General features: G+C 45.1%; 1 protein-coding gene across 3 annotated transcripts in view; it reads left to right on the forward strand.

Moving 5' to 3' along the window:
* LOC143767460 (uncharacterized) overlaps window positions 1-25,904 on the forward strand; it is a 164,258-nt gene that overhangs the window by 36,651 nt on the left and 101,703 nt on the right. The window contains exon 8 of one of the 3 annotated variants that reach the window (XM_077255815.1): window positions 3,955-5,872. The exons of 1 other annotated variant lie outside the window; for it this stretch is intronic. In XM_077255815.1, the coding sequence (XP_077111930.1) occupies window positions 3,955-5,045 (1,091 nt within the window). In that variant the 3' untranslated portion in view covers window positions 5,046-5,872. Of the gene's footprint in view, window positions 1-3,954; window positions 5,873-25,904 lie in introns of those variants that run through there. One more of the 3 variants, XM_077255814.1, reaches the window with a different exon arrangement.

Here is a 25,904-nt window from a genome sequence, read left to right on the forward strand (position 1 = left end):
CTGCGACCGCACAGCGCCGGGGACACACAGCACCGGCGCCCGCCCGCACATCCCTGCCTAGCCCCGCCCGCCCCCAGCACAGCCCCGCAGGCAGCCTCAGCACCGCCCACAGCCCAGTCACTCTTTATGAGTGACTGCTGTCTGTGGAGCCTGGGGACACGCCTGCTACTGACGTCTTGTCAATTTCCAGAGTCTGGAAATTGACGAGACGTCGGCGGAAATGAGCGGCGGCTGAATCCTGGGGGTCACGTGACCCGGACTCAGGCACCAGCATAGCGCCGCTCACAGGCGAAAACGGCTAAAGAAGGTAATTACACAAATCATCAGGGGCCCTGGGGGGATACATAGGGGGGTTAATTGAAAGTAGTGGACAACCCCTTTAAGAAGGCTGTTCCACATTATTAAGCAGCCTACATTTTTTGCCAAAATGGGAAAGTAAAAGGATGTGTCGGCTGCTGAGAAGCAACAAATTGTGGAGTATTTAGGTCAAGGCATGACTACAATCAACATTGCCAAGACACTTCATCGTGACCATCGCACAATCAAGAAGTATGTAGCTGATTCCCAGCACACACGTGTGCGTGCTGATAAGGAAAAATTGAGGACTCTTTCCAACAGGCAATTGCGTAAGGTTAAAAGAGCAGCTGCAAAAATGCCTTGTCATAGCAGCAGACAAGTTTTTGAAGCTGCTGGTGCCTCCAACGTCCCCAGAACAACAAGATGCAGGGTCCTTCATAGGTTTGCAGCTGTGCGTAAGCCATCCTGTCGACCACCTCTATCCACTGCACACAAGCAGAAAGGGCTGCAGTGGGCCAAACGATACATGAAGACTGACTTCCAAACTGTTTTGTTCACCGATGAGTGCCGTGCAAAGCCTGATGGTCCAGATGGATGGAGTGGAGGATGGCTGGTTGATGGACACCCCATGAAAACACGGCTAAGGCGCCAACAAGGAGGAGGTGGAGTAATGTTTTGGGCTGGAATCATGGGGAGAGAGATTGTCGGCCCCTTTATGATCCCTGAAGGGGTAAAGATGAACTCCATAATCTATGTGGAGTTTCTAAAACAACACTTCCTGCCATGGTTCAAGAGGAAGAACCGTGCTTTCCGCAGCAAGATCATTTTCATGCATGATAATGCACTGTCTCATGCTGCAAAAAACACATCTGCATCTCTGGCTGCTATGGGCATAAAAGAGGACAAACTTATGGTGTGGCCACCATCTTCCCCTGACCTCAACCCCATTGAGAACCTCTGGAGCATCATCAAAAGGAGTGTCTATGATGGCGGGAGGCAGTTCAAAACTAAGCAACAGCTCTGGGAGGGTATTCTGTCCACATGCAAAACAATTGAAGCAGAAACCATCCAAAAACTGACAAATTCAATGGACGAGAGAGTTCAGAAGCTTCTTTCCAACAAGGGGTCCTATGTGCAAATGTAACATCACCTAGAATAAAGTTTTCACTTGAAAACTGTTTGATTTCATTTTGTAATAAGCTGATAATGCTTAGAACTTCACAATTGACCATTTTTTTGTTCAAAATAAAAAAAAAGGTTGAAAACTCTGCTGTGCATAATAATTTGGAACATGCATTTTGAGTGTTTATTTTTTTTTTTTAAAAGATACTGTTTTCATAGGCAGTTTGTTCCAAAACATTGCAATTATACTAGAATATATATATCAAAAAAGAGAACATAGAAGCATGATGGCCATAAAAATTACAAAATTTTATTAGATTAATTAAAATAGTACATACAGTAGTAAATGGGGAGAACTATACAGAAAACACCAACCACCGCATGGGTAAAATAATGGTTTCCTTTGATGTCAAAAGGTGATCAAAATTACACACACCTCCCCGCAGACGAAGCTACACGCGAAACGCGAGTCCGGGTTATCGCCGCTGCCACCGCATGCAGGTAATCACTATATATGCCATTCATTGAAAATTATCTTGCATATGCACCATTCCATAGATAGGCTGTTTGAATATTTAGGGGTCCATCTAGTCTTTGTACCACAAGGTTAAACCACAAGATTTTTTACAAATTCTTATAGGGTTGATTTTTCTCTCCCTTTATACACAGGCCCCTTCCTACTTTCTTCTCTATGGTTAATAACACACTAGGTTTTGAAGACATTCATATATTCAGTGGCACTGGCCATTTTACTATTTTTGTATTGGCATATACCTATTATAGGAATTTACTAATTTTGATCACCTTTTGACATCAAAGGAAACCATTATTTTAGCCATGCGGTGGTTGGCGTTTTCTGTATAGTTCTCCCCATTTACTACTGTATGTACCATTTTAATTAATCTAATAAAATTTTGTAATTTTTATGGCCATCATGCTTCTATGTTCTCTTTTTTGATATATGTATTAGTTTTTGAAGCAGCGCCACTTGAACTAGGCAGTATTTTCCTTTCTTTTTGATGAATTATACTAGAATAGTAGATGACTGGAAAATAACAATGACTGCAATTCAGATAGGTAATTTAGAGAAAATATGAGGAAATATTAATTGCATAATAATTTGGAACACTGTGTAGACTTCAGGGTGAAGACTTAGGGTATGTTTCCACGTTCAGGAAACGCTGCGTGTTTCATGAAATCCCGTCTCCACTATGCATTAAAAGACGCATGCGGCAGACCCGCGGAAACGGACATGCGGTGCGTCTTTTCAGAACGCAGCATGTCCTTACAATGCTGAAACAACGCAAGAACAACGCAGGTGACCTGCCAGTGACCTCAGGTGCAGATTTGGTCAGGATTTTACCTGCATAAAATCCTGAACAAATCCTGATGCAATCCTGAACATGGACACATACCCTAAAGGGTTGCTTATACTTTGAACCCCAGTCTGGTAAAGAGGCACTGTGTCGCCCTAGGAGTAATGTAGAGGTGATATATGTAAGTGCTTTAATACTGCTGATAGGCCTGTCACTTCACTGCAACTACAATGGGGAATATTCTTCTTTTTCAGGCCTATGGGAACCAACAAGCTAGGAGACTGGTGGTATCTTGCCATTCCTGTAAAATTCAAGTGATTTTCACTACATACTTTGTAAGCTGCAATATTGTAGGTTCCGATCCCTTAAAGGGAATAAAAGATAAAGTAAAAAAAAATAAAAAGTTTAAATTATAAAAAAAGTTAGCAATACTCCCTTTTTTCTTTAAAAATAAAGAAATTAAAAAATAAAAACAATCATATTTCATATTTCGATGTCCATAGTTGTCCTTTCTAACAAAATATAAAATTAATTAACCTATGCCGCAAAGGAAAAAAAGGCAAAACACCAAAATTGTGTTTTTTACGGTCAGCCCACTACACTAAAAAATGTAAACATACAGTGTGTGTATATGTATATATATATAAACCCTCACATAGAAAATGGCGACAAACAACAGTTATTTCTTTATTTTTTTAAATAAAATTTTCAGAATTATTTTCACCACTTACATAAAATAAATAGCTAAAGAAGTTTGGTTATCCCATAATCGTACTGACTGGGAGAGTCATGTTTACAAGTTATATTTACCATGAATGCTGTAAAAATAACCCCACAAAAAAACAATTACGGAATTACATTTGTTTTTCAGCATTTCTAAGGAATTTATTTTCCATTCTTCAGTACATTATATGGTAAAATAAATGGTATTGTTCAAAATTCCAACTCATCCCACAAAAAACAAGCTCCATACAGCTAGAAAAAATTCAAAGTATAAGACGAAAAATTGTCTGCAGAGGCAAGAGGTTAGCAACACTACATAACAATGCAAAGCATTTTATCAGAAGGCCCTGTTTGTCACTATGTTTTATATTCTATTAATTTTGCTATTTGCCCTGTAGTTTGTATGGGGATTTTTACATAGAAATATTTTAAAAATACTATAATATTAAGATTATGTTATACAAAAATAAAAAAAATAAATCATTCTTCTTGGCAGGTGACTGTATTAGAAGCCCAGAGGAACTTGTCATATCTTCAAATTCTGAAGCAGATGATCAAGGCATCACACAAGATATATGTGAAGCACATTCAATTATATCAGATAGGCCACCAGCCCTTCATATGGAAGATCTACCATCTAATTGTTTTCAAAAGGTCCTATCTTATGATTCAATACAGACTGTTAAGAAAAAAAATGGAACAGATGTTGAACATGAAATATCTCACAAAGGGGAAAATCCATTTGCATGTTTAAATTGTGGAGAATGTTATATAAATATATCAAATCTTTTTAAACATGAGAAAAGTCACACAGAAGCAAAAGAATTTTCACACTTAGAAAGTGGGGACTCTTTTACGTGGACATCAAGTCTTTTCGAGAATCAAAAAAGTAACACGGGGGAGAATCCATGTTCTGAATGTGTGAAATGTTTTAAAGCTGGTTCAAAACTTGTCATACATCAGAGAATTCACAAGAGCGTGAAGCCATATTCATGTTTTGAATGTGGGAAATATTTTACAGAGAAATCACATCTCATTATACATGAGAGATGTCACACTGGAGAGAAGCCGTTCACATGTTTAGAATGTGGAGCTTGTTTTAACCGTCAGTCGAATCTTGTAAGACATGAGAAAAGTCACACTGGGGAGAAGCCATATTCATGTTCAGAATGTGGGAAATGTTTTAAGCAGAAGTCAGATCTTGTTACACATCAGAGAATTCACACAGGGGAGAAGCCATTCTCGTGCACAGAGTGTGGGAAGTGTTTTAGTCAAAAATCACATCTTTTTACACATCGTAGAGGTCACACAGGGGAAAAACCTTTTTCATGCATAGAATGTGGGAAATGTTTTTCTCGGAAGTCAAATCTTGTTGCTCATAATAAAACTCACACAGGAGAAAAGCCATTTTCATGCTTAGAATGTGGGAAATGTTTTTCTCGAAAATCAAATCTTGGTGACCATCAAAGAATTCACACAGGAGAAAAGTCATTTTCATGTTCAGAATGCGGGCAATGTTTTAAACAGAAGTCAGATCTTGTTACACATCAAAATACTCACACAAAGACAACTTATTCATTTGTGTAAATGTTTTACAGCTAGACTTGTTACTAGAGATGAGTAAATTGATGGAATGCAAATCTAATTTGTGGTGAATGTTTAGCAATTTGAATCCTGAAAATTTCAAGAACTTGTAATTCTCTCTGTGGGAATTATATAAAATGGCTGCCACCTTTTTGCACCCTCTGAAAGAAGCTTAATCTTTTCACTACAAGTGGGGATTCATTTTTACCCCACAAGGATATTTCTATTATTTAATCCTCTACCTCTTTCCTCTGGACTAGTATTTATTTAATGTGCTAATATATACTTTTATTATTGTTGGCACTCTTAATGTGATTTTTCATGATGTTACTTTTTCATTACTGATTTTTTGTATATGTTCCTCACATGTTTTTTCTGAAATCTAAGACGGTTTCTTTCTGGATATTGTGACAAAGTCACTGGCAAAGTGCTGGAGGGGAGATATGTTTCACTGAGGCTATTAGTTTCAGTGATTTGAATCCCAGAAGATTGCTTCAGCACACTATGTGTTGAGAGGGGTTAATTTTAAGGGCTGGGTTTTTGTGGATAACCATAGAGCGGGTGAGTGGTTGTTCACCTTATCTCCACCCCAGAACGTGGTCTGGGAAAAAAATAGCCAGCCTTTTGAGCCTTAGGTATTCAGTAGGCCCGGATATGGGAACTATGAGAAAGGCTGAACCATTGTGTGTTATTTTCCTGAACGAGCAGATCCCCGTGACGACATGGACTGTGCAGTAAGTTTTGTTTTCCTTAGGCCAGAAAGGCCTTGTTTACTTTTACTAACTCTGCACTGGCTTATGCAGCACCCTTAATAAACCAGTGAGAGTCTTAAAGATACAGTTTTCCTTTGTATACCTCTGTGTGCAGCCGAGTGAGCTAATCTACCACAGTGTGTACTAGAAGTGTGGGCAACTTCCCCATGGAGCACATGTGACGGCTGTGGAAACCTGCATGTCATCGGTGAAGTTGGCAGTGAACCAGGAAGGAAAGTCAGATAGCATGAAGGACCTGATCAAGCATCTTATTAAAGCACAGCAGCAGCAACAGCTGGCACATCAGGAGGCAAGTAAGATGTTTATGCAACAACAGCAGTAGCAGTACCAGCCCGAACAGCAGCAGCACCCACAAGACCAATTACGACAACAGCAGCAGCAGATTGAATTGTTCACAGAGGTGGTTTGTGGGAGGCTGGCAAGCTCTCCCCCAAGTCCAGGTGACGACACGTCTGGAATGCGGCAAGACAAGCGATGCAAAAAATGCCCCTGGGTGATGATGTGGAAGCTTTTTTAACAGTGTTTGAAAGGCTGGCAGACCGGGAGAAGCTGCCACTGGAGCAGTGGTCAGAGGTGCTTGCTCCCTAGCTAACTATTGAGCCCCATAAGGCTTATTATGACTAGAGCTGAGCGAATATTTCAATGTTTGGTTCGGTTTACCTGTGCCGAATTTGCAATATTCGCCGAACGCCATTACAGTCAATGAGAGACAAAAACAAACGCATGCACAACACCTTCAAACGGTCGCAAAAGCTGCCTAAACACTTCAGATTAGGGAATATGGCCTCAATTCACCCACAGTGCAAATTGTAGCATGGCACAGCAGCAATCAGCCATGCATGAGGTATCAGGGTCTGGGCCAGCATTTAATTGAATGTCAAAGTAAGACAAGGTAATTGAGGAATTGGTGTAGGCCTGCTGTCCTGGGAGCCCTGATACCACATGCGACAACTCAACCTGCTTTCATGCTCAGCCACACTCAGGAGGCACAAATAGTTTCGTAGACTACAGTAATAGTTACTAGTAGTAACACGGGTAGTTGACTCCAATAAATATGAGGTCTGACTGTCTCGGAGGCCTACTGCTACAGGCAACACACATGAAGGAGATCCAACCAGGAGTCTACACATTTACAAAAATTAGTGGCACACACCACCAAAGAGGAATCTATTTCACGACAGAAAAAATAGTATAATAGGAACCGACAGGTCTTCCACTACACCCAACCCAGCAGATGGACATCCAAGCAGGATTGTTCAAACTTACAAAAATTAGTAGCAGACACCATCAAAATGGCATGAATTTTACCACAGTAGAAATAGTATAATAGAGACCGACAGGTTTTCCACTACACCCAACTCATTAGATGGATACCCAACCAGGAATGTTCACATTTCTAAAAATGGCAGACAAAACCAAAATGGCATCAATTTCACCACAGTAGAAATACTATAATAGGGAGGGACCGACAGGTCTTTCACTACACCCAACCCAGCAGCTGGACACCCAACCAGGAGTTTTAACATTTACAAAAATTATTGGCAGACACCACCAAAGTGGCATGAATTTTACAAGAGTAGAAATAGCATAATAGGGATCAACATCTCTTCCACTACAGCCAACCCATCACATGGACACCCAACCAGGAGTTTTCACATTTCCAAAAATTAGGGACTGACGCCACTGAAGTGGCATCAATTTCACAAGAGTAGAAACAGTATCATAGGGACCAACACGTCTTCCACTACAGCCTACCCAGCAGATGTAGGCCCAATCAAGAGTCTTCAAATTAACAAAAAATAAGGGCCTAAACCCAGGGAAGTGGCATAAATTTCACAAGCGTAGAAATAGTACAATAGGGACAGAAACGTGTTCCACTACAGCCAATTGTTACGGCTGTGACCGCAGATGCGGCCGAGCCGACGCCTCCACGTCGCCTGACCATGACGACGTGGGTGAGTGTCCCAAAAAGGAACGCAATGTGGACCCACTGGACCACATAGAGCAACCTGGACCCACCCAGACTAGGGAAGGGCAGCGAGCAGGGTCTGTGGCAGCTGAGCATGTGAACAAGATGTCGATATGCAGAACTAGACTACACCGCACAACTTCAGGTATGAAGAAACAAAGTTTACTTAAATGAAAGCACAGTACATAACAAAACATAATGATGTCAGGATCCCGATTCCACACGTCTAGGAAGGGTACACGTCTCAGACGTCAGACGATGGCAGGAGTCATCACGGGTTGATGCAGTCCAGGGTTATCTGGCACGTGCTTACTAGGACGGCCTCTCTCAGGCCACAGGCATAGCACAGGCTCATCAGGAGAACATCAGACACCGATCCCAGAAGGATGGCATCACAGGGTGGACCTCAGGACACAGGCAGGACATCAGGTCATCGGACTCAGGCAGCACATCATGACATAGGAACACAGGCAGGACATCAAAACACAGGCTTAGATGGACGTCTGACGATGGCAGGAGTCATCATGGGTTGACGCAGTCCAGGGTCATCTGGCACGGGCATACTAGTCCGGCCTCTCAGGCTTCAGGCGTAGCACAAGCTCAGCAGGAGAACATCAGACACCGATCCCAGAAGGACGTCATCACAGGGTGGACATCAGGACACAGGCAGGACATCAGGTCATTGGACACAGGATAGACATCTGGGACACTGGTGTGGCAGCCCAGGTCATCGGCTGGGACACTGGCGTGGCAGCCCAGGACATCAGGTCATAGGACACAGGATAGACATCTGGGACACTGGCGTGGCAGCCCAGGTCATCGGCCGGGACACAGGCGTGGCAGCCCAGGTCATCGGCTGGGACACTGGCGTGGCAGCCCAGGTCATCAGGACATCGGACACAGGAAGAACATCAGGACAAAAGCAGGACATCAGGTCATAGGCAGGACATCAGGAACAAAACACAAAGCTCACAGTTCAGACAGGATCAGGTACTGGATATGCAGCCTCCAGGACAGGTGGATCTGGGTACTCTGCCCCCAGAACAGGCGGAAAACACAAACGGACTGGATATGCAGCCTTCAGGATAGGCGGATCTGGGTTCTCTGCCCCCAGAACAGGCGGGAAAAACAAGATACAAACGGATCTGGGTATTCTGCCCCCAGAACAGGCGGTAGACAGGTATCAGCTATCCCAGAACATACTGCAGACAGGAACAGGAGCTGGATACCTAACTCACTAGGCAAGACACAGAAACACAATGCAATGCTCGGGCAATGCCCAACAGGAAAGAGGGAGTTTATATAGAAGCTGCTCCTCAGCAATAGGCTGAGGAAGCAACACAGGTGCACACTCAAACCCTAATAAAAGCTGGGTAGGTGTGGCCGCGCACACCCTAAGCACAAACAGAAACTATTACAGCACAGTCAGCACAGGAACTGTGGCTTAGGGCACCTGGCAGTGACTGCTAGCCTGGACATACGTGGAAAGTCATGCACCAGCTGCAGAGGACCTCGCAAGCTGTGGCTAGCTTCCACAGCAGCAGCCAGGGACCGCTCATGCGAGTGGCCATGCAGCAGAGCAAAGACATCACATCACATGCACAGCTACGCAGCGGTGGCAGGGAACTGAGCAGCGTCCATACAGGTAACAGACAACAGTATCCCTGCACATTAGGGGGAGAGGAGCAAGGGTTAAAGCAGAGACATGCAGAGTAACGCCGAATAAACAAGGTATAAACCCAGCGGCATTACACCAATCCAGCATATTTAGACCAACCATGACTGTTCACATTTCCACAAATTTGTGTTAATATCTGCAACAACAGCAGGCACATAAGCCACACTAAAGATTTCACATTGTGCAGTTACACTAGATTAATGCAACACACTAAAAAATGCAATATCGCCTAGTTTGTACAGTTTGCGATCGGGGTGCAAAAGTCCTTTGAGATCCATGACTTGTTCATTTTGATAAAAGTTAGATGGTCTACACTTTCAGGGGACAGCCAGCTGCGCTTATCCGTCAGGATACCACCATCAGCACTGATGAGAGAACGCTGGCTGCCGGGCATGATAGAACCTCCAAGGCGTGTGAGGTGAGCTCAGGCTACTCATCCATTTTGGAAGACCAAAATGTGAAAGGGGCCAAACCCTCCCTGATGGTATTAATATTCAGTTCTAGATACTCCTGCACTATCTTCTCCATTTGTTCACCATGTGTAAGAATTGGATTCTATTGTGCTGGTGCACCAGCTGGTTAAAAAAAAAAGTGTCAAAGAATTCATATAAATTGCTTCTTTCACTTACACTACTGTAGCTGCTGCTGCTAATGTTTGGACGTTGACAAATTGACGTGCTGGATGTTGAAAGTCTAGAGCTGCGATGTGCACCGTGTGCTTCAATGCTATCTTGGGGAAAATTTGTCTTAAGGTTGTATAAAAGCATGTTTCGATACTCCAGCAATTTGGGTCCCCTTCCAGGGTGGGAAGCATCTGGCCAAATTTGGTCTTATAACGGGGATCTAACAGAGTGGCATCCCAGTAGTCAGCACTATTTCGAATCATAACTATACAGGGATCATGTTGCAGATAGTGCAGCAAGAAGGCACTCATATGTCGGGATCTTCCATGATGTCCAAGCCCATGCTGTGTTGGTAACACTGATGCTTGTTTCCTCTGTCCCCTCCAGCCAACCACAAACAGAGGGGGGATGTTTATCCTCTTCAACTCCTGACAGTTGATTTCCCATCACCCCTTTCTCCACCATGCGTTCCTCTGCTCTTGCACCTTAACTAATAGTTTGTCTGTTATCACCAGCCCCCCTCAATCTCAGTAATCCATCCTCCTTTGGCACCCCCCTGTGTGATGAAAGTCTGGAATTTTGAGACAAGTTTATCCCTTCCACATCCTCTTCTGCTTCCTCTTCTTCCTCGGGGACCACCACCTCTCCCGCAGGCTATTCAAAGTCTGCTCCAGCATATAGATGACTGGAATAGTGATTCTGATGATGGCATCATCAGCACTAAACAGCTCACATAGAAAAAACTCAGAAAAAATACATACCATAAGAATGTAATGGTATATATATATTGCTGGAAGGTCAATTTCACAGCAGCCACACAGGACTCTAGCTAGCTAAACTATCTGACTGATAAACAACCGCCTAGCTAACTAGCTCAAATCTAGCTGCTAACAGTGCCAGCGTCAGGAGTAGCCTCTCTATGCTATTACAGTGTCAAAATGGCAGTAATACAAGAAGTCGGCTCTTTATATGGAGAGAGACATGTGATTTTAGCAGCCAATGACACAAGCCGTTGTGTCAAGACATTGTGGGTGTTTCCTGCGCCCAGATTGGCTAGCCACAATGTGCACACATAAAGATAGAAAAAAAATGACAGTTTACAACACGCCACACCACTGAGCTCTGCAAACCCTCTACCCTGATCAAACACAAGGCAAGGGCTCATGATACACCACCATTTTCACAGCCAAAGTGTTGAAAATAATTTAGTGGCAATACAAATACAAATATTTTCCTGCACTTTTTACCGAATGCTACCGATTTTTTTTTAAATTTTGCTCATGTTTTTCCGATCACGAATCCGAATGTGCCATATTCGTGCCGAATTTATGTTTGTGATTGTTTTTCGAACAAATTCCCTCATCACTAATTATGACCTGGCCTTACTAGGTGCCTGGGAATATGCCGAACTAAAAACTGAGATACTGCCACACTCAGAGGTGACTGTATCTGTCCGAGCTCAAAGGGTCCACCACTGGGAGTATTGCGGTGATAAACCTCCTCGCACCCAAATGTTTGATTTCCTGCATCTGGTACAGAAGTGGTTGTAGACAGAGTCCTCCACCTGAGCTCAGATGGTAGAGCAGGTCATAATGAATAGATTTATTCACTCTCTTCCCAGATTGGTGGAGACCTGGGTTGCCCAGGTGAACCCCCATAATGCGAACGGCATGGTGGGCATAGTGAAAAACTACCAAATGGTCAAGAGGTCCCTAACGAAGCCGGGTGTTGTTGCATCCCCACACTAGGGTACCTAGAGGGAGCCCAAATCCCAAAAGAGGGATAGTAGAGCCACTACTGGGGGGAATCCTAGGAACAAAGGGTGAGGTGTTGGCTAAAGGTAAAGACTTGCTATGCTGGAGATGTCAAGGTACTGGACATATTGCTGCCCATTGTCCTATGAATAGATGGACTTCAGCATGAGGAGGCACTGTTAGTCCACACTGCAGGTGGGGAAGGCAAGAGTACTATCAGCCTGGTGAGGGGTCGCCGTCATGTCCTGTGAAAATAAATGGGACTCTTGGACTCGGAGAGTTTGATGACCCTTGTAAGGACCACGTGGGCGTCTGCTGTATTCATGAAGACTCCCAAGGACTACTCTGTTTCCAGACTGACTATAAAAACTAACTGTGGGGCTGAGTCACATGACGGGGTGGTTAAGGATCTGCTTCACCTGGTGATAATAGGGCGGGAGTTTAGCCTGTTCTGGGACTTAGGGTATGTGCACACGTCCAGATTTCTTGCAGAAATTTCCTGAAGAAAACCGGAAATTTTCTGCAAGAAATCCGCATTTTTTTTTGCGTTTTTTTTCCGTTTTTTTCCGCGGTTTTTTTAGCATTCTGCAAGCGTAATTAGCTTGCAGAATGCTAAAGTTTTCCAAGCGATCTGTAGCATCGCTTGGAAAACTGACTGACAGGTTGGTCACACTTGTCAAACATAGTGTTTGACAAGTGTGACCAACTTTTTACTATAGATGCTGCTTATACAGCATCAATAGTAAAAGATAGAATGTTTAAAAATAATTAAAAAAATAAAAAGGTTATACTCACCTGCAGACAGCCGATGTCCTCGGCGGCGTCCGTTCCTATAGATGGTTTGTGTGTAAAGGACCTTCGATGACGTCGTGGCTTGTGATTGGTCGCGTGAGCGGTCACATGAGCGGTCACGCGACCAATCACAAGACCGCGATGTCATCACAGGTCCTTCACACAGACCATCTAAAGGAACGGAAGCGGCAGCATGCACCGGAGAGGCGGGAACACTCCGGGGGCCTTCAGAGGGTGAGTATATGACTATTTTTTATTTTAATTCTTTTTTTTTACCAATTATATGGTGCCCAGTCCGTGGAGGAGAGTCTTCTCTCCTCCACCCTGGGTACCAACCGCACATGATCCGCTTACTTCCTGCATGGTGCGCACAGCCCCGTGCGGGAAGTAAGCAGATCAATGCACTCCTAGGTGTGCGGAATCCCCGCAATTCCGCATTTTTAATGAACATGTTGCTTTTTTAACCCCTTCCCGACCCATGACGCCACGTAGGCGTCGTGAAAACCTGTGCCAATCCGACCCATGACGCCTATGTGGCGTCATGGAATGATCGCGTCCCTGGAGATCGGGTGAAGGGGTTAACTCCCATTTTACCCGATCTGCAGAGACAGGGGGAGTGGTACTTCAGCCCAGGGGCTACGATCGCTCTGATTGGCTGTTGAAAGTGAAACTGCCAATCAGAGCGATTTGTAATATTTCACCTAAAAAACTGGTGAAATATTACAATCCAGCCATGGCCGATGCTGCAATATCATCGGCCATGGCTGGAAATACTGAAGTGACCCCCCCACACCCACCGATCGCCCCCCCCCCGTCCTCCGTTATGGGGTCTGGTCCCCTCCGTCCGCATGCCGGCTCCCCCGTCCTCCTGTCCGCTCCCTCCTTGTTTGGATTCACCCCCCCTGTGGTCCGATTACCCCCCCTGTGCTCCGATCCACCCCCCCACCACCCCTTCATACTTACAGATCCTCCCGGTGTCCGTACGTCTCCTCGCTGGGCGCCGCCATCTTCCATTCCAAAATGGCGGGCGCATGCTCAGTGCGCCCGCCGAATCTGCCAGCCGGCAGATTCCTTACAAGTACATTTTGATCGCTGTGGTAGGTTCTATCACAGCAATCAAAATAAAAAAAATAATAAATAACCCCCCCCTTTATCACCCCCATAGGTAGGGACAATAATAAAATAAAGAATTTTTTTTTTTTTTTCATTTTCCACTAGGGTTAGGGTTAGGGGTAGGGTTAGGGTTACGGTTAGGGTTAGGGGTAGGGTTAGGGTTATGGCATGTGCACACAGTGCGGATTTGGCTGCGGATCCTGTCATGGTTCCCAATGGCAGGGACTCAGGCAAAAACGGACTAGCTCTAGGAATGATGGAATCTCAGATGACCGCGACGCTGAACCTAACACGCAACTAATAGTAGCCAGGGGGTGTGCCTACGATGATCCCTAGACACCTCGCACCAGCCGGAGATCTAGTTACTCCTAGTAGAGGAATACACAGACCTGGCTTGCCTCCAGGGAAACCCCAAAAGTGATAGTAGCCCCCCACATATAATAACGGTTAGGTAAGAGGAAAACACGTACGCAGTATGAATATAGATTCAGCAAAGAGAGGCCCTCTGACTAGATAGCAGAAAATACAAAAGAGGACTTCGCGGTCACCTCAAAACCCTAAACAGCCATCCTGAAATTACTTTAACTCCGTTATCAACTCATGACACCGGAGTAGTAATTTCAGATCACTAGAGCTTCCAGCAGCAAAAGAAATATAAATGCATGCTGGACAAACAAACACAAAAAATGCCAAAGATCCAACTTAGCTGAATTGCAGACTTGGAGCAGGTAGCAAGCAACAGAGGTGCTCTGGTAACATTGATTGCCGGCACTAGAATGACTGAGAAGCCAGACTAAATAGGAAACTCCCAGATTCCTGATGGGAACAGGTGCAAGACAAAAGTCAGCCAGTACCAGCAGTAACCACCAGAGGGAGCCCAAAAACAGAATTCACAACAGTACCCCCCCTTAAGGAGGGGGCACCGAACCCTCATGAGAACCACCAGGGCGATCTGGATGCGCCCTATGAAAGGCGCAAACCAAATCAGAGGCATGAACATCGGAGGCAGTCACCCAAGAATTATCCTCCTGACCGTATCCCTTCCATTTAACCAAATATTGAAGTCTCCGTCTGGAAACGCGAGAGTCCAAAATCTTCTCCACAACATACTCCAATTCACCCTCCACCAGCACAGGAGCAGGAGGCTCAACAGAAGGAACAACCGGTACCTCGTACCTCCGCAACAACGACCGATGGAAGACATTATGAATGGTGAAAGATGCTGGTAGGTCCAAACGAAAAGATACAGGACCAAGAATCTCCAAAATCTTATAAGGACCTATGAACCGAGGTTTAAACTTAGGAGAAGAGACCTTCATAGGGACAAAACGAGAAGATAACCACACCAAGTCCCCAACGCGGAGATGATGACCCACACGACGATGACGATTAGCAAACTGCTGAGTCTTCTCCTGAGACAACTTCAAATTGTCCACCACATGACTCCAAATCCGGTGCAGTCTATCCACCACCGTGTCCACTCCAGGGCAATCCGAAGATTCCACCTGGCCAGATGAAAAACGAGGGTGAAACCCTGAATTGCAAAAGAAAGGAGAAACCAGAGTGGCAGAACTGGCCCGATTATTGAGGGCAAACTCCACCAACGGCAAAAAGGCGACCCAATCATCCTGATCAGCAGACACAAAACACCTCAAATAAGTCTCCAAGGTCTGATTAGTTCGCTTCGTCTGGCCATTAGTCTGAGGATGGAATGCAGACGAAAAAGACAAATCAATGCCCATCCTGGCACAGAACGCTCGCCAGAACCTAGACACAAATTGAGACCCCCTGTCAGAAACGATGTTTTCCGGGATACCATGTAAACGAACCACATTCTGAAAAAACAAAGGAACCAACTCAGATGAAGAAGGCAATTTGGGCAAGGGTACCAAATGAACCATCTTAGAAAAACGGTCACACACCACCCAAATGACGGACATTTTCTGAGAAACCGGGAGGTCCGAGATAAAGTCCATAGAGATGTGCGTCCACGGCCTCTTCGGAATAGGCAAGGACAACAACAATCCACTAGCCCGAGAACAGCAAGGCTTGGCCCGAGCACAAACATCACAAGACTGTACAAAGGCACGCACATCCCGAGACAGGGAAGGCCACCAGAAGGACCTGGCCACCAAATCTCTGGTACCAAAAATTCCAGGGTGACCTGCCAACACAGAAGAATGAACCTCCGAGATGACTCTACTGGTCCATTCATCTGGAACAAACAGTCTCCCAGGCGGACAACGATCAGGCCTATCAGTCTGAAACTCCTGCAAAGCACGTCGCAAGTCTGGGGAGACAGCAGACAAAATCACCCCATCCTTAAGGATACCCGTAGGCTCAGAATCACCAGAGGAGTCAGGCTCAAAACTCCTAGAAAGGGCATCTGCCTTCACATTTTTTGAACCCGGCAAGTATGAAACCACAAAATTAAACCGGGAGAAAAACAACGACCAGCGTGCCTGTCTAGGATTCAGACGCCTGGCAGACTCAAGGTAAATCAGATTCTTGTGATCAGTCAAGACCACCACCTGATGTCTAGCACCCTCAAGCCAATGACGCCACTCCTCAAATGCCCACTTCATAGCCAAGAGCTCCCGATTACCGACATCATAATTTCGCTCGGCAGGCGAAAACTTTCGAGAGAAGAATGCACATGGTCTCATCACTGAGCAATCGGGACTTCTCTGCGACAAAACCGCCCCTGCTCCAATCTCGGAAGCATCAACCTCGACCTGAAAAGGGAGCGAAACATCAGGCTGGCGCAACACAGGGGCGGAAGAAAAGCGGCGCTTAAGCTCCCGAAAGGCCTCCACAGCAGCAGAGGACCAATTGGCAACATCAGCACCCTTCTTAGTCAAATCGGTCAGAGGTTTAGCAACACTTGAAAACCCAGTTATAAATCGACGATAGAAATTAGCAAAGCCCAAGAACTTCTGAAGACTCTTCAGGGAAGTAGGCTGCGTCCAATCACAAATAGCCCAAACCTTGACAGGATCCATCTCAACAGAAGAAGGGGAAAAAATATACCCCAAAAGGGAGATCTTCTGAACCCCAAAAATACACTTTGAACCCTTTACAAACAAAGAATTGGCCCGCAAAACCTGAAAAACCTTCCTAACCTGTTGAACATGCGACTCCCAGTCATCCGAAAAAATCAAAATATCATCCAAATACACAATCATAAATTTATCCAGGTATTTACGGAAAATATCGTGCATAAAGGACTGAAAGACTGAAGGAGCATTAGAAAGACCAAAAGGCATTACCAAATACTCAAAATGGCCCTCGGGCGTATTAAATGCAGTTTTCCACTCATCTCCCTGCTTAATCCGCACCAAATTATACGCACCCCGAAGATCAATCTTAGAGAACCACTTTGCCCCTTTAATACGAGCAAATAAATCAGTCAATAGTGGCAAAGGATACTGGTATTTGACTGTAATCTTATTTAACAGGCGATAATCAATACAGGGCCTCAGGGAGCCATCTTTTTTACCCACGAAAAAAAAACCTGCTCCTAAAGGGGATGAGGATGGACGGATATGTCCCTTTTCCAAGGACTCCTTAATATACTCTCGCATAGCAGCATGTTCAGGCACAGACAGATTAAACAAACGACCCTTGGGAAACTTGCTGCCCGGAATCAAGTCTATAGCACAATCACAATCCCTGTGAGGGGGGAGAGAACTAAGTTTGGGCTCCTCAAAAACATCACAATAGTCAGACAAAAATGCCGGAACTTCAGAGGGAGTAGATGAAGCAATGGAAACCAAAGGTACTTCCCCATGAGCCCCCTGACATCCCCAGCTTAACACAGACATTGTTTTCCAGTCAAGGACTGGATTATGAGTTTGCAACCATGGCAATCCAAGCACTAAGACATCATGCAAGTTATGCAACACAAGGAAGCGAATCACCTCCCGATGGTCAGGAGTCATACACATAGTCACTTGTGTCCAGTATTGTGGTTTATTCCTAGCCAATGGTGTGGAGTCGATACCCTTCAAAGGGATAGGAACTTCCAAAGGCTCTAGGCTAAACCCACAGCGTCTGGCAAAGGACAAATCCATAAGACTCAAGGAAGCGCCAGAATCCACATAGGCATCCACAGTAATAGATGATAATGAACAGATCAAAGTTACAGACAAAATAAACTTAGACTGTAAAGTGCCAATTGCAAAAGACTTATCAACCTTTTTTGTGCGTTTAGAGCATGCTGATATAACATGAGCAGAATCACCACAGTAGAAGCACAACCCATTTTTACGCCTATAATTCTGCCGTTCACTTCTGGACAGAATTCTATCACATTGCATAATCTCCGGTGTCTGCTCAGAAGACACCGCCAAATGGTGCACAGGTTTGCGCTCCCGTAAACGCCGATCAATCTGAATAGCCATAGTCATGTATTCATTCAGACCTGTGGGCGTAGGAAACCCCACCATGACATCTTTAACGGCGTCAGAGAGACCTTCTCTGAAATTCGCCGCCAGGGCGCACTCATTCCACTGAGTAAGCACAGACCATTTTCGAAATTTTTGACAATATATTTCAGCTTCATCATGCCCTTGAGAGAGGGCTATCAAGGCCTTTTCAGCCTGAATCTCCAAATTAGGTTCCTCATAGAGCAACCCCAGTGCCAGAAAAAACGCATCCACATTGAGCAGCGCAGGATCCCCTGGTGCCAATGCAAATGCCCAATTCTGGGGGTCACCCCGCAACAAGGAAATCACAATTTTAACCTGCTGAGCGGAGTCTCCAGCGGAGCGAGATCTCAGAGAAAGATACAATTTACAATTGTGCTTAAAATTCAAAAAACGAGATCTATCTCCAGAAAAGAACTCAGGTACAGGAATCTTGGGTTGTGACATAGGAGCATGTATAACATAGTCTTGGATATTTTGAACCTTAGAAGCAAGAGCACCCAGGTTTGAAGCCAAACTCTGGATATCCATTTCTCAACAGCTGAGATCTGAGCCATTCAGGGGTTAAAAGGAGAGAAAAAAAAGCAGCAGATTGCAATTATGGCTAGACAGAACTTCTGAGTAAAAAAAAAAAAAAAAAGTGTCAGAAACTTCTTCTTTTCTCTCTTTCTTCAGCCAATACCTTTAATACATTTGCGGCCGGCAATACTGTCATGGTTCCCAATGGCAGGGACTCAGGCAAAAACGGACTAGCTCTAGGAATGATGGAATCTCAGATGACCGCGACGCTGAACCTAACACGCAACTAATAGTAGCCAGGGGGTGTGCCTACGATGATCCCTAGACACCTCGCACCAGCCGGAGATCTAGTTACTCCTAGTAGAGGAATACACAGACCTGGCTTGCCTCCAGGGAAACCCCAAAAGTGATAGTAGCCCCCCACATATAATAACGGTTAGGTAAGAGGAAAACACGTACGCAGTATGAATATAGATTCAGCAAAGAGAGGCCCTCTGACTAGATAGCAGAAAATACAAAAGAGGACTTCGCGGTCACCTCAAAACCCTAAACAGCCATCCTGAAATTACTTTAACTCCGTTATCAACTCATGACACCGGAGTAGTAATTTCAGATCACTAGAGCTTCCAGCAGCAAAAGAAATATAAATGCATGCTGGACAAACAAACACAAAAAATGCCAAAGATCCAACTTAGCTGAATTGCAGACTTGGAGCAGGTAGCGAGCAACAGAGGTGCTCTGGTAACATTGATTGCCGGCACTAGAATGACTGAGAAGCCAGACTAAATAGGAAACTCCCAGATTCCTGATGGGAACAGGTGCAAGACAAAAGTCAGCCAGTACCACCAGTAACCACCAGAGGGAGCCCAAAAACAGAATTCACAACAGGATCCGCAGCGGATTGGCCGCGGATCCGCAGCGGATTGGCTGCAGATCCGCAGCGGATTGGCCGCGGATCCGCAGCGGATTGGCCGCTGCGAATTCATAGCAGTTTTCCATCAGGTTTACAGTACCATGTACACCTATGGAAAACCAAATCCACTGTGCCCATGGTGCGGAAAATTCCGTGCAGAAACGCTGCGTTGTATTTTCCGCAGCATGTCAATTCTTTGTGCGGATTCCGCAGCGTTTTACACCTGTTGCTCAATAGGAATCCGCAGGTGAAATCCGCACAAAAAAACACTGGAAATCTGCTGTAAATCTGCAGGTAAAACTCAGTGCCTTTTACCTGCAGATTTTTCAAAAATCGTGCGGAAAAATCTCACACGAATCCGCAACGTGGGCACATAGCCTTAGGGTTAGGGTTGGAATTAGAGTTAGGGTTGGAAATAGGGCTAGGGTTGGAAATAGGGTTAAGATTAGGCTTGTGGTTAGGGTTACGGATAGGGTTAGGGGTGTATTGGGGTTACAGTTGTGGTTAGGGTTGGGATTAGGGTTAGGGTTGGGATTAGGGTTAGGATTAGGGTTAGGGTTAGGGTTGGAATTAGGGTTATGGGTGTTGTCATGGTTCCCAATGGCAAGGAAACGTCAGAGAACTTAAACTACAGACTAGCTCCTGGGTGATGGAATCTCGAGCTGACCGTGAGCTAAACCTACCACACAACTAACAGTGGCCGGGTGGCGTACCTACGTTTTATCCCTAGACGCCTAGCGCCAGCCGGAGGACTAACTAACCCTAATAGAGGAAAAGACAGACCTGGCTTACCTCTAGGGAAATTCTAGGGAAAAGGAGACAGAAGCCCCCCACATATATTGACGGTGAGTTCAGAGGAAAAGACATACGTAGTATGAAGGCAGGTTCAGCAAAGCGAGGTCCGCTTACTAGATAGCAAGAAGATACAATAGGGAACTTCACGGTCAGCTGAAAACCCTATGAAAATACCATCCCGAAATTACTTTAAGACTCATGTGTCAACTCATGACACCGGAGTGGCAATTTCGGCCCACAAGAGCTTCCAGCTACAGAAAAATAACATAACTGTGAACTGGAACAAAAATGCAAAACAAACTTAGGACTAAGAGTCCAACTTAGCTGATAGAAGTCTAGAAGCAGGAACATGCAACAGAAAGGCTCTGGTTACATTGATGGCCGGCACTAGAATAACTGAGCAGCAAGGCTAAATAAGATACACCCATATCCTGATGGAAACAGGTGAACAGAGAAAGTGAAGCACACAAGTCCAGTACCACCAGTGACCACCGGGGGAGCCCAAAAACCAAATTCACAACAGTACCCCCCCCTCAAGGAGGGGGCACCGAACCCTCACAAGAACCACCAGGGCGATCAGGATGAGCCCTATGAAAGGCACGGACCAAATCAGAGGCATGAACATCAGAGGCTATCACCCAAGAATTATCCTCTTGACCGTAGCCCTTCCACTTGACCAGATACTGAAGTTTCCGTCTGGAAACACGGGAGTCCAAGATCTTCTCCACAACGTACTCCAATTCACCCTCAACCAACACCGGAGCGGGAGGCTCAACGGAAGGCACAACCGGTACCTCATACCTGCGCAATAATGACCGATGGAAGACATTATGGATAGAAAAAGATGCTGGGAGGTCCAATCGAAAGGACACGGGGTTAAGAATCTCCAAAATCTTATACGGGCTGATGAACCGAGGCTTAAACTTAGGAGAAGAAACCCTCATAGGGACAAAACGAGAAGACAACCACACCAAGTCCCCAACACGAAGACGAGGACCAACACGACGACGGCGGTTAGCAAAATGCCGAGTCTTCTCCTGGGACAACTCCAAATTGTCCACCACCTGTCCCCAAATCCGATGCAACCTATCCACCACAGTATCCACTCCAGGACAATCCGAAGACTCCACCTGACCGGAAGAAAAACGAGGATGAAACCCCGCATTGCAAAAGAAAGGAGAAACCAAAGTGGCAGAACTAGCCCGATTATTGAGGGCAAACTCCGCCAACGGCAAAAAGGCAACCCAGTCATCCTGATCCGCAGACACAAAACACCTCAAATAAGTCTCCAAGGTCTGATTAGTTCGCTCAGTCTGGCCATTAGTCTGAGGATGGAACGCAGACGAAAAAGACAAATCAATGCCCATCCTAGCACAGAACGCCCGCCAAAATCTAGACACGAACTGGGTCCCCCTGTCAGAAACGATATTCTCCGGAATACCATGCAAGCGAACCACATTTTGAAAAAACAGAGGAACCAACTCGGATGAGGAAGGCAACTTAGGCAAGGGCACCAAATGGACCATCTTTGAAAAACGGTCACACACCACCCAGATGACAGACATTTTCTGAGAAACAGGGAGATCAGAAATAAAATCCATAGAGATGTGAGTCCAAGGCCTCTTCGGAATAGGCAAAGATAACAACAATCCGCTAGCCCGAGAACAACAAGGTTTGGCCCGAGCACAAACATCACAAGACTGCACAAAAACTCGTACATCTCGAGACAGGGAAGGCCACCAGAAGGACCTAGCCACCAAATCCCTGGTACCAAAGATCCCGGGATGACCTGCCAACACAGAAGAATGAACCTCCGAGATGACTCTACTGGTCCAATCATCAGGAACAAACAGTCTACCAGGCGGGCAACGATCAGGTCTATCCGCCTGAAACTCCTGCAAAGCCCGTCGCAGGTCTGGGGAAACAGCAGATAATATCACCCCATCCTTAAGGATACCTGTAGGTTCAGAGTCACCAGGGGAATCAGGCTCAAAACTCCTAGAAAGGGCATCCGCCTTCAAATTTTTAGAACCTGGTAAGTATGAGACCACAAAATTAAATCGAGAGAAAAACAACGACCAGCGCGCCTGTCTAGGATTCAGGCGCCTGGCAGACTCAAGATAAATCAAATTCTTGTGATCGGTCAATACCACCACTTGATGTCTAGCCCCCTCAAGCCAATGACGCCACTCCTCAAAAGCCCACTTCATAGCCAAAAGCTCCCGATTACCAATATCATAATTTCGCTCGGCGGGCGAAAATTTTCGAGAAAAGAACGCACAAGGTCTCATCACGGAGCAGTCGGAACTTTTCTGCGACAAGACCGCCCCAGCTCCGATCTCGGAAGCATCGACCTCAACCTGAAAAGGAAGAGTAACATCAGGCTGACGCAACACAGGGGCGGAAGAAAAGCGGCGCTTAAGCTCCCGAAAGGCCTCCACAGCAGCAGTGGACCAATCAGCAACATCAGCACCCTTTTTGGTCAAATCAGTCAAAGGTTTAGCAACATCAGAAAAACCAGTTATAAATCGACGATAAAAATTAGCAAAGCCCAAAAATTTCTGAAGGCTCTTAAGAGAAGAAGGTTGCGTCCAATCACAAATAGCCCGAACCTTGACAGGATCCATCTCAATGGAAGAGGGGGAAAAAATGTACCCCAAAAAAAGAAATCTTTTGAACCCCAAAAATACACTTAGAACCCTTCACACACAAGGAATTAGCCCGCAAAACCTGAAAAACCCTCCTGACCTGTTGGACATGAGAATCCCAGTCATCCGAAAAAAAACAAAATATCATCCAGATACACGATCATAAATTTATCCAAATATTCACGGAAAATGTCATGCATAAAGGACTGAAAGACTGAAGGGGCATTTGAAAGACCAAAAGGCATTACCAAATACTCAAAATGGCCCTCGGGCGTATTAAATGCGGTTTTCCACTCATCCCCCTGCTTAATTCGCACCAAATTATACGCCCCACGGAGATCAATCTTAGAGAACCACTTAGCCCCCTTTATTCGAGCAAACAAATCAGTCAGCAGTGGCAGAGGATACTGATATTTGACTGTAATTTTATTCAAGAGTCGATAATCAATACACGGCCTCAAAGAGCCATCTTTTTTAGATACAAAGAAAAAACCGGCTCCTAAGGGAGATGAAGAAGGACGAATATGTCCCTTTTCCAGGGACTCCTTAATATATTCTCGCATAGCAGCATGTTCAGGTACAGATAGATTAAATAAACGACCCTTTGGAAATTTACTGCCCGGAATCAGATCTATGGTACAATCGCAATCTCTGTGAGGAGGTAGTGAACCAAGCTTAGGCTCCTCAAAAACATCACGATAATCAGACAAAAATTCCGGAATCTCAGAAGGAATAGATGACGAAATGGAAACCAAAGGTACGTCCCCATGAGCCCCCTGACATCCCCAGCTTAACACAGACATAGCTTTCCAGTCAAGGACTGGGTTATGAGATTGTAACCATGGTAATCCGAGCACCAAAACGTCATGTAGATTGTACAACACAAGGAAGCGAATCATCTCCTGATGGTCTGGATTCATACGCATAGTCACTTGTGTCCAGTATTGTGGTTTATTACTAGCCAATGGTGTAGAGTCAATACCCTTCAGAGGTATAGGAACTTCCAGAGGCTCTAGATCAAACCCACAACGCCTGGCAAAGGACCAATCCATTAGACTCAAAGCGGCGCCAGAGTCGACATAGGCATCCGCGGTAATTGACGATAATGAACAAATCAAGGTCACAGACAGAATAAACTTAGACTGTAAAGTGCAAATTGAAATAGACTTATCAACCTTTTTTGTACGTTTAGAGCATGCTGATATAACATGAGTTGAATCACCACAATAGAAGCACAACCCATTCTTTCGCCTAAAATTCTGCCGTTCGCTTCTGGACAGAATTCTATCACATTGCATATTTTCTGGAGCCTTCTCAGAAGACACCGCCAAATGGTGCACAGGTTTGCGCTCCCGCAAACGCCGATCAATCCGAATAGCCATTGTCATGGACTCATTCAGACCTGTAAGGTGCAGGGAACCCCACCATAACATCTTTAATGGCATCAGAGAGACCCTCTCTGAAATTCGCCGCCAGGGCGCACTCATTCCACTGAGTAAGCACAGACCATTTACGAAATTTTTGGCAGTATATTTCAGCTTCATCTTGCCCTTGAGATAGGGCCATCAAGGCTTTTTCAGCCTGAATCTCTAAGTTAGGTTCCTCATAAAGCAACCCCAAAGCCAGAAAAAACGCATCCACATTGAGCAACGCAGGATCCCCGTGTGCCAATGCAAATGCCCAGTTTGGAGGGTCACCCCGCAGCAAGGAAATTATTATCTTAACCTGCTGTGCGGGATCTCCAGCGGAGCGAGATCTCAGGGAAAGAAATAATTTACAATTATTTTTGAAATTCAGGAAACAAGATCTATCCCCGGAGAAAAATTCTGGTATAGGAATTCTAGGTTCAGATATAGGAGCATCAATAACAAAATCCTGTAAATTTTGAACCTTCATAGCAAGATTATTCAAACCTGTATCCAAACTCTGAGGATCCATTTTAATCAGGTGAGATCAGAACCATACAAGGATTAGAAGGAGAGAGAGAGACAAAGGCTGCAATTAGAGCAGAAATGCAACTGAGTCAACTAAAAAGCAAGCTCAAAAAAAAAAAAAAAAATCTGCAGACTTCTTTTTCTCTCCTTTCTTCTGCCAACGGTTTTAACCTTTGGCCGGCCATACTGTCATGGTTCCCAATGGCAAGGAAACATCAGAGAACTTAAACTACAGACTAGCTCCTGGGTGATGGAATCTCGAGCTGACCGTGAGCTAAACCTACCACACAACTAACAGTGGCCGGGTGGCGTACCTACGTTTTATCCCTAGACGCCTAGCGCCAGCCGGAGGACTAACTAACCCTAATAGAGGAAAAGACAGACCTGGCTTACCTCTAGGGAAATTCTAGGGAAAAGGAGACAGAAGCCCCCCACATATATTGACGGTGAGTTCAGAGGAAAAGACATACGTAGTATGAAGGCAGGTTCAGCAAAGCGAGGTCCGCTTACTAGATAGCAAGAAGATACAATAGGGAACTTCACGGTCAGCTGAAAACCCTATGAAAATACCATCCCGAAATTACTTTAAGACTCATGTGTCAACTCATGACACCGGAGTGGCAATTTCGGCCCACAAGAGCTTCCAGCTACAGAAAAATAACATAACTGTGAACTGGAACAAAAATGCAAAACAAACTTAGGACTAAGAGTCCAACTTAGCTGATAGAAGTCTAGAAGCAGGAACATGCAACAGAAAGGCTCTGGTTACATTGATGGCCGGCACTAGAATAACTGAGCAGCAAGGCTAAATAAGATACACCCATATCCTGATGGAAACAGGTGAACAGAGAAAGTGAAGCACACAAGTCCAGTACCACCAGTGACCACCGGGGGAGCCCAAAAACCAAATTCACAACAGGGTGT

Source organism: Ranitomeya variabilis, chromosome 4 (genome assembly GCF_051348905.1).
Source record: "Ranitomeya variabilis isolate aRanVar5 chromosome 4, aRanVar5.hap1, whole genome shotgun sequence".
NCBI lineage: Eukaryota > Metazoa > Chordata > Amphibia > Anura > Dendrobatidae > Ranitomeya > Ranitomeya variabilis.